This window comes from Alexandromys fortis, unplaced genomic scaffold, assembly GCF_014885135.2.
Source record: "Alexandromys fortis isolate MF-2015 unplaced genomic scaffold, M_Fortis_MF-2015_v1.1 scaffold_9, whole genome shotgun sequence".
Taxonomy (NCBI): Eukaryota; Metazoa; Chordata; class Mammalia; order Rodentia; family Cricetidae; genus Alexandromys; species Alexandromys fortis.
Genome location: NW_026067892.1, coordinates 4123034 through 4136018, shown reverse-complemented (window position 1 = coordinate 4136018; position 12985 = coordinate 4123034). Strand labels below are relative to the sequence as shown.

At 46.8% G+C, this 12985-nt stretch overlaps 1 protein-coding gene across 1 annotated transcript in view; it reads right to left on the bottom strand.

Moving 5' to 3' along the window:
• Dnah8 (dynein axonemal heavy chain 8) overlaps positions 1-12985 on the bottom strand; it is a 242096-nt gene that overhangs the window by 101495 nt on the left and 127616 nt on the right. Inside the window, 7 exon segments of the mRNA XM_050139863.1 lie at positions 65-232; positions 3101-3277; positions 4389-4492; positions 5835-5953; positions 7709-7935; positions 9494-9658; positions 11867-12020. Coding sequence (XP_049995820.1) covers positions 65-232; positions 3101-3277; positions 4389-4492; positions 5835-5953; positions 7709-7935; positions 9494-9658; positions 11867-12020 — 1114 coding nt within the window.

Genomic DNA, 12985 nt, shown 5'->3' with positions numbered 1-12985 from the left:
GGCTGATTCTCCACGTCCTGGGATATCTGCTGCACCTCACGAGACTTACCAAGGTTCTCCTTACCTTTAATGACTCTCCCCACGAGGGCTTGCAGCAAGGCTTCTCCGGGTCCATAGTAACAGGGTCGATCTTCTTCTGGAATAGCAACAGCACACAGTCCATGATCCTCATAATCAGATGAGGCGGTTTGGCGAGCTTCCTGACCGTGGCAATGTCATTTGGTTTGATGGTCTGTGGTTGGGAACACGAATCAATAACATTTCTTTTTCCTGAGTGGTACTAACAAGCTTATATATGGAAACCTAATACTTCTAAGTGGCTAAAGCAGAAAACAATCAAAAGCACATTTCTTTATCTTCCGATTCCTAACATTCTCTCCTCAAGGGATCAAACTCTAAGGTTTCTGCATAATGGCTCCTTCATGGTTGGGCTCCGATTTCTGTTAGCCTTTATTCATGCTCTGTTGCCCCTTCGATTGACTGACTTAAGGGGTCACTATCACTCATAGCCCCCTGCCCAGACCTCTGCTCACATAACTGGTATGCAACAGTTAGACAGCTTGCATCCTAGCCCTGGGGACGCAAAGACAGGAGGCTCTCAGGGGCTTGCTGGCCAGCTAATCTAACTGAATCAGCCCCAGGTTCAGTGAGAGACCCTGCCTCAAAAAATAAGGTGGGGAGTGGCGGAGTTAGACATCTGATGTCAAATTCTGCTCTTCATACATACGTGCATGCAGACATGCATATACCTGCGCACATGTGTATTTGTACACACAAATATGTACATATGCATACAATACATACAAAAATGGAGAAAAAAATGTTTTTAAAGAGAAAGGAGACAAAGTCCTGAATATCAGAAATCTTACTTTTAGTTTTCATTTTTTGGGCTGTCCTGTCTCTGGAAAGGGGAGAAACTCCATGGAAACCAGAAAAATTACTACAGCACATGGCTTATGAAAATATGCTTAGGACTGTGAGCTGGATTTAGATGAAGTCATTGCCTGGTGTGATGGTTTGAATGAAAATGGCCCCATAGGCTCATATGCATGAATACTGGGTCCCCAGTTGGTTTGAACAGTTTGGGAAGGATTCAGAGGTGTGGTCTCATTGAAGGTATGTGGGGAGTGGGGGGGGAGCTTTGAGGTTTCAAAAGACTCAGGGCATCCCCAATGTGCTCTCTGCCTCCTGTTTGGGGGCGGCTGTGTGAGATCTCAGCTGCTACCACAGCTGTCTACCACAAGACTTCGCTGCACCATCACGAACACTAGCCCTCTGGGACTGCAAACCCAATTAAACTCTTTCTTTCATAAGTTGCCTCGGTCATGGTGTCTTCTCAGAGCAACAGAAAATGAACTCAGACACCTGATGTCCAAGATAAGGAAGACGAAGAGAGCCAGATCAATCAGCATCTTAGGATTCATCCAGCTCAGCGGCTTCTCTTTCCTATGTCATTACATGACCTGTCAAGGGAGTGCGGGTATGACCTGGACACAGATCTAAGTGATTACTACGTATTCATCCATGTGACAGCTACAGGCATTCTTCTATTCAAAGCAACAAGAGCAAACAAAAGCAGCCTTGCCTCCACAATCTCCCGAAGAAGGCAGAGAAAAGACAAGGGCTTCAAAGCAGGATCTCTGTCATGAAGAAAGATAGGGTGATGGCAAAACACAGAAGAGCTCAGAAGAACCAGAAACCTGGAGGAGTGAGGGTTGGGCCCAGCTATGAAGAATGGCTGTGATTGGGCACAAAGGCTAGGGAAGGCAGTCCTGGCAGGAGGAGGGGTCTAAGACATCTAGGTCCATCTAAAGGTAACAGGTCATGATTATTCTAGAACTCTACAGGTGCTGCTGTGTGAGCGGACCTACTGTGTGTAGGGACAGAATAACTAGGGCAAAGTTCAAAACTTAGGAGCCAGGCTGTTAGCAGCAGCAGAAGCAAGTACACAAATAGATTATAGATAAATGATAGATAGATAGATAGATAGATAGATAGATAGATAGATGATAGATAGATAGAAAAAATAGATAGGTGATAGATGATTGATAGATATTATGATGAATAAATAGGTATAAATAATAGACAGAACACTATCAATGTGCCCACCAAATTTATTATTTCTAATGCCTACACGAAACTTCAAGAATCCACGAGGGATTATAACATCTATGGAGACCTATAAAGTTCAGTATATTGACTCCAGATAATGTGAATACAATTCGTGGTCATGAGACGGAAAGGCCTCCAGAGCCATGCCCCTGTTGTATTTACTGTATGTATGTGGTATATACATACAGTTGAAGCTGCTTGGTAGGCTGAGCAGGAGGATGGCTGGAGGTCAGCCTGGGCAGCATAGCAGGACCACTCCCTCCTTCTTTTAAAAGAAGAAAAGGGAAAAGTGGGGGGGGGGGAAGAAAGGGAGGAAAAGAGGGGAAAAGGGAAGGAGAGAGGGGGGAAGGAGGAAGAGAGGGAAGGAATATGGAAGGAAGGGAGGGAGGGACGGAGGGACGGACGGAGGGAGGGACGGAGGGACGGAGGGACGGAGGGACAGAGGGACAGAGGGACGGAGGGAAAAGGTGCCCTCTTTCCTCCTAGCTGCAGACACCCAGCTAGGAACTGTCTCCTTAGAGAAGTGAGAGCCACAAGAGGGCCTTAAAGAGGGAGTGTCTAGGATAAGGTTGTCTACGTAATCTGAATCCATCATGCTCTTAGGAGACATGTCCAACCTTAGGGTCCCCAGCCACGTGTGTCCCAGGACAGCTTTGAGTGCAGCCCAACATATCTGTAGATGACAATGTAATATCTCAATGTCAAAAGATTGTACAATCCCAGGTTAGGCCCCTGCCCACCAGCTCTGTTTCCCAGTTTCCAGGGAAGGCTGGTACAGGAAAGCAAGCAATGGGCAACCAGAATCAAGCACACAGTAAACCCTGCTGCCAAGGACATATGCCAACAGAGACAAGTCTCCAGATGAAGTTATGGACAGAGCTAAGAACGCCACTCCGCTTCCTGATTACAAAGTACCAAGGTTAATTCCATGTAAAGAAACCAGCACCAGTAGGATTTGCCGCAGCTGGGAGAAGGGGGCGGTGCTCACATTCAGGGCAGCCTCCGCTTCTTCCAGAGCAGGTTTGGCGGCCTCCAGTTTGCTCTCCGCTTTCACCTTCTCACTGTCGATTTCATCCACGATCTTCTGGGCTTTGTCTTTTACCTCCTGGACTTCATTTTTCACTTTGGCTGAAGCCTGGGCACTCACCGTGACTTCCGCCAGCACCTGGTAAAGAGAGGACACCAAACTCTTTAAAGTCAAATGTGTAGGTGTGCATCCAGGAGATTCTTACGTAGTAGAGTGTAAGACAAGAATATAAAAGCAAAGCTCTCCATCTAAGTCACCTGTATTTTAATGTGTATTAAAAGGTACTTCAAGAGAGCTAGAGGGATGGCTCAGCTCTTTCAAAGGACCTCAAATTCAGCTCCGACACACCCACATCAGGTGGTTCACAATCATCTGTAACTCCAGTTCCAGGAGACCAGATGCCCTCTTCTGGCCTCCATAGGAACTGCATGCATGTGAACACATACAGGCATGTATATACACATGATTAAAAATTAAATCTTTAAAAAATAGTTCTTCTAGGTGGTACCCTGTGACACACCATTTTCTGAGCTATCCTTGACCTTAAAAGTATATATAAACAAATGTTGCAAGGGTTCATAAAAATGGTATTTCCAGTCTAAGACCTTTTGGATAGTTAAAATAGTTCAAGTACAATGGAGCAGAATAAGAAGCCATATTGAGTCTCCTAGAACAATAATAAAAATAGCTAATATTTGTTGAGGGTCGGGCACAAGCTGGGACAATGCTTGCCTAAAGTGCCATTCAATTCAGCAACTGGCTGCGGGTCCAAGCTCAGGGTGCCACTTTCTAACTGACTCTCAGCAGACTTTGAAAGCAGTCTGGTTGGACACAAATGAGCCACACAGGTGTCCCATCCCCTCAGGAGGGGGACTTTGGGTTGTTGTTCCTTCTTTACTCCACCAACTCCCTCTCTTAGCCTTTTTCTTACTCAGAAAAAAAATTGATGAGCCTTGGCTCCTGTAAGAAATCAGCTGACAGTTCAGGAGAATGTGCACGGACAGACGAGTGAGAGCAAGAGCTTAGGTGGAGAGAGAAAGAAAGAGAAGACTATTCTAGACCAGGCAGAAGATGTCTGACCACACCTACTTTGTTGGTTTAGGTCCTGTTTGCGTTAATACAGTTTTGAAATAAAGATTTTTGTAAGTAATTTTAATCAATTTTTTGAGAATTACATACAACATAAAAATGCTTTTTAAACATGGGGAGACGTTTCTTGTTGGTGGGGACAGGGTACGTGCAAACTCACTTCATCTGCTTTCACGGACGCCACGGCCAGTTCCTTCTCCTTCACGGCGAGATCCTGCGAGAGTTTGGCAACAGATTCGCTGGCCTCCATCAGCTTGTCGAGACCTTTACAAACACACGGACAGGTCCTTGCCGGTTACGGCACAGCCTCACACCAGGTACGTATTCACTAATGAGCACACACAGGGCAGGCACAGTGTGTGACATACATCAAACACATCCCGGCTCATTACGGACAGAGATACACCTGTCTTTAGAAGGAGACCGACCACTTTTCTTACATGCCCAGCTTTTCTCGTGGGTTCTGGGGATCCGAACTCGGGTCCTCTTGCTTGTGCAGCAGACACTTTACCCACGGAGCCATCTTCCCAGCCCCCAGTTTTGTCTTGTTCCAGTTTTGCTTTTTCCCACAAGATGGCTTTTCCTGGCCAGCAGGCAGCACTCAGGAACTGTAACTCACACTGGCACAGTGAGCCCAGGGCTAAAAGAGCCATCAGCTGGTGCTAGACAAAGAAAGGGCCTGCGTTCACAAACAGACCTGGTGTTCTGCCAGGCCAAAGGGCATTTGCTAACATGACCTACTTCTAATAATCAAATTAGTATTTGTATTGAACAAACACTCAGAAGTTCAAGGTCAATCTGGACTATATATTGAGTCGGAGGTCAGTGTAGAATATAGGAGACACTATCTCAAAAATACCAAAACAACTATTAAAAAAATTAGTATTTGGGGACTGGGAGGATGACTCATAGATTAAAAGTCTGCACTGTTCTTGCAAAGAACCTAATTTCATTCCCAGTATCCATGTAAGGCAGCTCACAAATTCCTGTACCCACTTCCAAGGGACTCAATTCCCATATGCACCTGCACTCATATGCACACACACACACACACACACACACATAGCCACACACAGCTACATGCACACATACACACACAGTCATACACCCACACAGTCACATGCACACAGTCATATGCACACACACAGCCATATGCACACACACAGCCAAATGCACACAAAAAGCCGCATACACACAGCCAAGTACATACACACAGCCACATGCACACACACACAGCCAAGTACATACACACAGCCGCATACACACACAGCCACATGTACACACACAGTCACGTGCATACACACAGCCACATACACACACACACACAGCCAAGTCACACACAAAGCCACATGCACACAGCCACATACAAACACATGCACACACACATGCACACACAAAGACACATAAACACACACAGCCACATACACACACAGCTACATACACACATAGCCACATGCACACACAGCCATATACACATACACATAATTCTTAAAACCTAAAAAAACGAAGAGTGTTTGATTTTCAAACGCAATGATATCCATCGAATAACATGTTGGGATCGCCATCAAACAAACCCTAAAAGAGACAAAGCTGGCCATTCCCTTACCGATATTCATCCGCTCTGCTTGTTCATTGATGAACTTCACCTTTTCATTGTAGATGTTTTTATAACCATTTATAAATGAGAGGTATGATTTGGGAGTCACATGGGCTCTTCGGCGGTATCTGCAAACGGAATATAAAAATAGCCCCTCTTAGACACTCTACCGTCTTCCTGTGAAGTACCCCATTGCCACACCCACCGTGAAAGCTATGAGCAGTACCTGACATTCCAGAGGGCCACGGGATCCTTGACCTGACTCTTGCCCTACTCGGGCTGGTGTCTCAGCGTATGGGAAGCTAGGGAAAGGATGCTGCATAACCCCATCAGGGTTTGTGAAGATTAAAGAAATTAGCATACATGAGCATGCTCTGTTAACAGGGAGTTTCTGGACAGACCGGGGGAAGGGGGGGCGGGGCGGACGGGACAGTGGGAGGGACAGCAGGGCAGACGCCAATGGGCTCTGCCACTCACTTTCACCTAGCTGCTGTTAGCGGCTCATTATAGACCAGCCTCTCCCCTGTCTAGCTGGGTTGGCCTTGAAGTCTGAACAGCCACACTGGACTCAGGGTTCAACTCTGAGGCTTTATGCTTCAGTCATCATCATCACCACAGAAATAAACAAAAGAGGCGATTCTACATCAGAAACTAAGGTCTGAGTCTAGACTCTAAAATCTGACATTTCTGACTTACAGGCTCACCTTTTGGAGTTCTGGGGCTTTTAACATTTTCAGAGTTTCTTTGGTTTTTGCCTCTTGTTTGTTTGTTTAGAACGGACAGACAGGTATGTAACTACCGCTAGAGCATTTTGTAAAAATGTTCACTTTGTAAAATCATGTTGTAGAAACCATTCTTCCACTTTAGAGAACGGGAAAAGTTTGAAGGACGCAGCTAAATTTTCAGAACTCAAGAAAGGCATTTGTGGCCACGTGGAAAACTAAAAGGAAATGGATGCTTCCGGGTGGTGATGCAGAAGAAGTGACATGTGCCTGACTGCGAGGATTCGTGCCCGCTAACTCCAGAGTCTGTGAAACACCTAGAATCGTTTAGGAATGGTCTGGACATGGTCCTAGCAAACAGAAGGGGTTGGCATAAGCCAACACTCCAAGGCAAGCGCATCCCTCAGAAGTCCCAGTGTTACCCAGACTCTGCACAGAAGCAGGGAGCTCGATATCCCGGCGGCCCCTGCAGACCCTACTTTAGTCCTCGCTGGCATCCGTACCCATCTTGGCTCCCGTGCATTGTGGAGCAAGGAAACCTTCCAGTATTTCTAAGCTCCGTGGCCAGCGTGCTCGGAATGAGCACACCATGACTGTTCTTCCCAAGTGGTCCTCCTGCACCCAATTAAAGTCCTGTTTCATAATTAATCACCAGAATAGCTTTGATAAGACTTGGCTATGCAAATGCCAAGCCTAGAATGTTCCCTCAACATAAGGTAATAAAGAAACTTAAAAACAGTGTCCTTCTTTAATCAGAATAAATAATGCATTGGGATGAGAAGCTCATTTGAAACCGTTTATAAGGAATTATTTAGGTCATTTTCAAAACAAAATTAAGCAAATGAAACTGTGATTCATTAAGCATCTGCTACTTGGAGTCCTGGAGGGCACAGAGGTATTTAAAAGTATGGCCCCTGGTTAATTTTTAAATCTTGCTTATCTGGCATCTTTTCATTATTTAATTACTAGGAAATCAATGCAAGAAAGATGTGGTGTGGCTGGGCCTGCGCAACCAGGCTACGCAAAGGGTCTTCACATTTAATGCCTCTTTGGAGAGGACTTTGCGGCTCCGGTTCCAGCAGCTACAGATCTTATGAAAGAAACCTTGCTTCCCTTTGGAAACAGTGTTCACGGCTGCCCGGCTTCTGTGAGCTCACGCACCTTTGGAAGTAATTCTCACAGCTCTCGGAAACCATGTCGTGAAAGAGTCCCATGGTTTCGACAACCTGCCTCTTGATCTCACTGGAGCAGACAATGTTATAATCGGCAAGGAAGTAGGAGGCTACAGCAATCAAAGCCTCCTTGGGCCAGCGGCTGAACCAGTCCATGGTGCAGCCAGAAATCAAGCCAGGGAACTTGAGGGACCGGGCCCGGAACTTCTCGCCAACCTGCGGAGAGCAAGGTCAGAAGACGTGAGAAGCACAGAGCGAGGAAGGCCAGCTGGAGGGAGGGATAGAGTCACAGCCGTGTGACGCTGAAGGTTAAATAACACCTTCTCAGACTGCAGCAGAACATCAAGTCAGTGTTTAGCTGGAGGAAGGCGCGGTGCCCTGGGAAAATGGCTACTGTATGGTGTTCAAGTCCAGGAGCTACCGCCTAAGAGCAAAGTGACAAACTGAGCTCTTGACACAAGGTCGGGGACGGGGGACGCCTGGACACTGGAGCAAGTACAAGTGTCTCGGATGGAAAGAAGATTTTCTAAACCCTCCCTTTGGCTATCTATTGAAACAATGGACCCCAAGAAACGAGAATACCCCTGGACTCTCATTCTTGCTACATGAAGGAAAAGGCTGAAGCTTGGAGCCAGTTAGAGGAGAAGCTTGTCTGCAGGAAGAGACCTCACACAATCCCGACAGTTTGTCGGACCACCGTGGAAGATAGACTGGAGCCCAGAGAACGACAGTGGGCAGGACCACACCTTGACAGGGCCACCCAGATCCTGCCTCCTGTCTAAACTCAAACCTCAGGACAGGACCTGGAAGATGGACTTGGGGCAGTGAAGGGGCATGTCACTGGGCCTATTTGTCCTTTCTCCCAATGTGACCCCATTGAATAAATTTAGCTTGTCTCTTTCATTGGCTTGTTGAGTACTGGTGTCCAAGGCTGGCCTCTGTGAGCTGCCCAGACCTTAGTCTCTGCCCATAACAGGCATAGAAACACAGGCAGCTTAAGGAACAGCTGGTCCCTCTAGGGTAGCAGTTAGGGAGCTAAGGAGACTTCCTCCAAGTGTCTGGGAAGTGCTGGATGTGGGAGCAGAGCTGGGTACATTTTACAAGGCAAGAGAAGAGAGGGAAACTCAACCGAGTACAGAGAAGAGCTCTGACAAGCAGGGCTGTCTCCTCCCGCGAGAGCAAGGCGACCCTCTGGGGCAGGGCAGAGCTCAGCAGTAAAACATCCCAAGAGAACACAAATGTCCTACACGTATGCTTTCTAGCAGTGTTGCCCAGCAAGGAAGCCACTGACTACACGTGGCCAGGAAACACTGGAAATGGGGAAATGGGGAACCAGATTTTTATTTTGCATAATTTCAGCTAACTAAAATTTAAGGAGCCACATGGGACAAATGACTGCCAGACTGGTAAGCACGGTGAGCTAGACATACTCAAAGTTGGAAAATCCAACTCAAAGTTGGAAAGAATAGTCTAGATATCGTGTCCATACTGGAGATACAGATGGGTGAGCTTGTAACATTAAATTCTTCATGATTCGAATAAAATATGTCTCTTGTCATTTTGTGAACTGTTAAGCTATACAGTGGCCTCAAATAATTCATATATTCTTGCATGGCGTACACTGGTGATGAGATTTGAGTCCAAGGAGCATGGTATTAGGGGAGAAATCATTTTAGTTTCATGAACAAAAGGTTTGTTTCTGACCAAACAGCCATTCAGAGAAGGTCTCCTGTTAGATGCATGATTCCGCCTACATTAAAGAACGAAGACTCACCGGGGAAAAGCAGAGAACAACATGCAAATTCTTCCTGGACCTGGTGATGAAGTATTCATACAGGTTGTCAAAGGTGGGAGGGTGGCGCGGCAGCTCCCTCTTCATCACCGGCACCAGGCCTTGGGTGATTTCATCCAACTCGTCTCGGGCAAACAGATTGGAGATCTTTGAGGGACAGGCAAGAAAGTGAGGAAGTGACGTGAAATTTAAATAATTAATAATTTCCCACTGCTGTGAGTCTGGTTAGCCACCCTCCCTTTGTCCTCCCTCCTTCTCTCTCTCTCTCTCTCTCTCTCCCTCTCTTATGCTCTCTCGGTCACACGCGTGCATGCACACACACACACACACACACACACATCACCATCCCCCCAAGACTCCCTTCCTGCTGCTCCTCAGCCACATGCCAAGTTTGCCAGACATGATCAAGAGCACGACTCTTTTATTGAGCACAGTAATCAACAGCAATTCACAGTGCACCCCCTCCCTGTTAAGAAGCTGTCACTCTAAGAACACCCCCCCCCTCACTCCTCCAATCAATGCTCTCAAGTATCCAGTGGCTGACAGGTCCTCTCAACTCTACTCCTAAGACATGTTACTTAGCCCCGGTCCCATCAAGCGCCAGCAATCACCCGTGTGCTAGCCAGAGTCAACAGCTGCAGACCTGCCCTTACCAAGGGAGCACTTTGGGGGCTTCCCATTGGCTGGTATCTGAGAACATGGCTTTGGGGCTAACTCTTCCCTTACTAATTGTCAAGGTGTTTCCCCTGAGCTTAAAGTAATCAGGCAAACACTGCCGATATATGGTCAAGGCTGTGTTTCTCCTAGGAGTCCAGAGTTTTGGCAGCTGTGGACGGCTCTAACAAGATCTTCCGATTTGGAATCCCACACAGGCTTCCCTGAGCGGAAATGTGATGTGAACAGCATGGGGTACACATGTCAGCATCTCTTCCTGGAGGGAAGGCAGGTTTTATATGGACCCTCAGGGAAAGCACAGGACACCTGGACATCGGTTCCCCAAGGCTATGTGTGTGTGGTGTGTGTGTGTCTGTGTGTGTGTCTGTGTGTGTATTGCCATGTGGTGGTGTACATTATGTGTGCTGGTGTGTATGAACACGCATGTGGAGGACAGAGGATAGTCTCAGTGTCTTTCTTCAGACACCATCCAGCTTGATTCTTGTGACATGATCTCTCTCTCTGACTTAGAACTCACAAAGTAGGCTACACTGGCTGGCCAGGGAGCCAGGAATCCACAGAGATTTACCTCTCCAGCAGTGGGATTCCAAGAACTTACCACCATGCATGACTTTTATTATTATTATTATCATTATTATTATTATTAAATATGGGTTCTAGGGATCAACCTCAAGCAAGCACTTTACTGACCAAACCGTCTTCACAGTCCAGAAAGTCTCCACATATGACCCAGCTGGGCACCCTCACTATAAATCTCAGCCATTAGTACAGCTATGTGCTGAGTGCTGGCGACCTTCTGATGAAGTACGAAAGGTGGGTGGCCATGGGAAACAGGAAAGCAAGGCCCACCCCACCTGCTTCCAGCAAACAAATTCATTCAACCATTCTACACTCCCAACTGGCAAATAGGTGGCGAGGTAAAATAAGGCATAGGTCCAGGCTGAAGGTAAAAATTAGGCCAGAACTGTGTTTAAGATGGAATAAATAAAACATACTATATGTATATATGGAGGGTAGGCAGCATTCATTTCACACAAATACAAAAATAAAATGAAATAACCTACTACATCGTGTGTGCCTAAATCTCATTTCTCAAGTCAAGAATGTATGCAAAACAACCCCGCTTTCGTAAAGTTCCTGTTCTTCCTACACAAATGAGATTTGGATTTAGGGGCTGGGGAGACTGTTCAGCTGATAAAGCACTTGCCTTGCCAGCGTGAAGACTTAAATTCCGTCTCCAGAATCCACATTTTAAAAACTAACAAAAGCCAGGTGTGACATAATCCAGGTACTGGGGCCCTGATTTTATTAAGCCCCAGCACCTACAGAAAAAGCCATGCATAGAAAAACAAACAAAACAAAACAAAAAGTCATGCACAGTGGCTCAGTGTTTGCAGTCCCAGCACTGGGGAGATGGAGACCAGCAGACCCCAGGGCTCACTGGCCAGCCAGGGTCCCATGCACACCAGCCCAAAACAAACAAAGCAAAGAGAGGTGGGTGGTGACTAGGCACAGTGACAGCCATGGACGTCTTGGACGTTCCACATGCAAATTCACACGTGTGCACATGTGTCCACATACATTCATACACCTAGATGTGGGCGCACGAGCACACACACATCCACACACGCACGCACATCCACACTTTCTCACTGTGAGCGGCCCCTCTCTGAGACCCACCTCCCCCGAGGACAGCAAGTTATTAAGGTATTCCAGGAACGCCTCGTCTTTTATCTCATTGTCCGTGAAGATGAAGGTGATGCCCTTGCCTTCGGCTCCGGCAACTTTGTACAAGTTCTTTAAGTCTTCTATCAGATTGCTCACATTGTAGGACCTAGAAGAGAGGCAGCAGGTGGTTTTTCAGAGATGTGAATGTAGCTGGAGAGACTGCTCAGCAAGTTAGACGTGCTCGCTGCTCTAGCAGAGGACCCGAGTTTGGTTCCCAGCTCCCACACTGGGGAGCTCAAAAGTGCCTGTAGCTCCTTTCCCAGGGGACCTGGAATCCTCTTCTTGTCTCTGCAGACACTGCACACACATCTTGAGCATACAGACGAGCAGGCACACACAAACACATAAACTTAAAAGTAACCCATTAACATATATAATCATAGTTTATCTCAAGGCGCAGTAATAAACCACGATAATTAGAGCAAAACTGCACTGGCTCCAACACAATACTGAGTAATGGTGTCTGCCGGAAAAAAAAAACGGGGAGTAGAGATAAAGGACTACATGTTACCATTCAAAATAAGTATGTTGTATACATCTCAACAACAGAGACGTGGGGCGTTTAACGGAGGGGGCCTGGAGATAATAACAGGACAGGAAAATGAGCATCAACACTATCCAGCCATCCGAGTCAGCAGATACTGTCCAAGGGGATATACACCCAACACCTACAACTAATCTGAAATCTGGACGACTTTGGTTTTGGGGGTGGGGAAGTCGCAACAAATTATGAATAAAATCAGTGGCAAATTATGTATCGCAGTCATGTGCACAGCTCACCAAGTGGCTAGATACAGGGAGAGCCTACAGTACATTATGCAATTTGGCCTAAGTAACTGAAATACTGTGGAGAGCGGGCCACCGGTTGTGAAGAGGGGGCTTCTTCTGTCCACCTGTTTCCTGGCGGACCTAAGTGTCTGGGATCACAGATTCAGACACAGGCAGGAATGTGGCTCAAAACCAACAAGGGAAGAAGTACTGGAGGCTGGAGTCTCTACCAGCTGGAGGAAGTGCACGGCCCACTCAAGGACAGAACCATGGCTTAGCCAGCCACCGGAAGGTAGGCTCTGT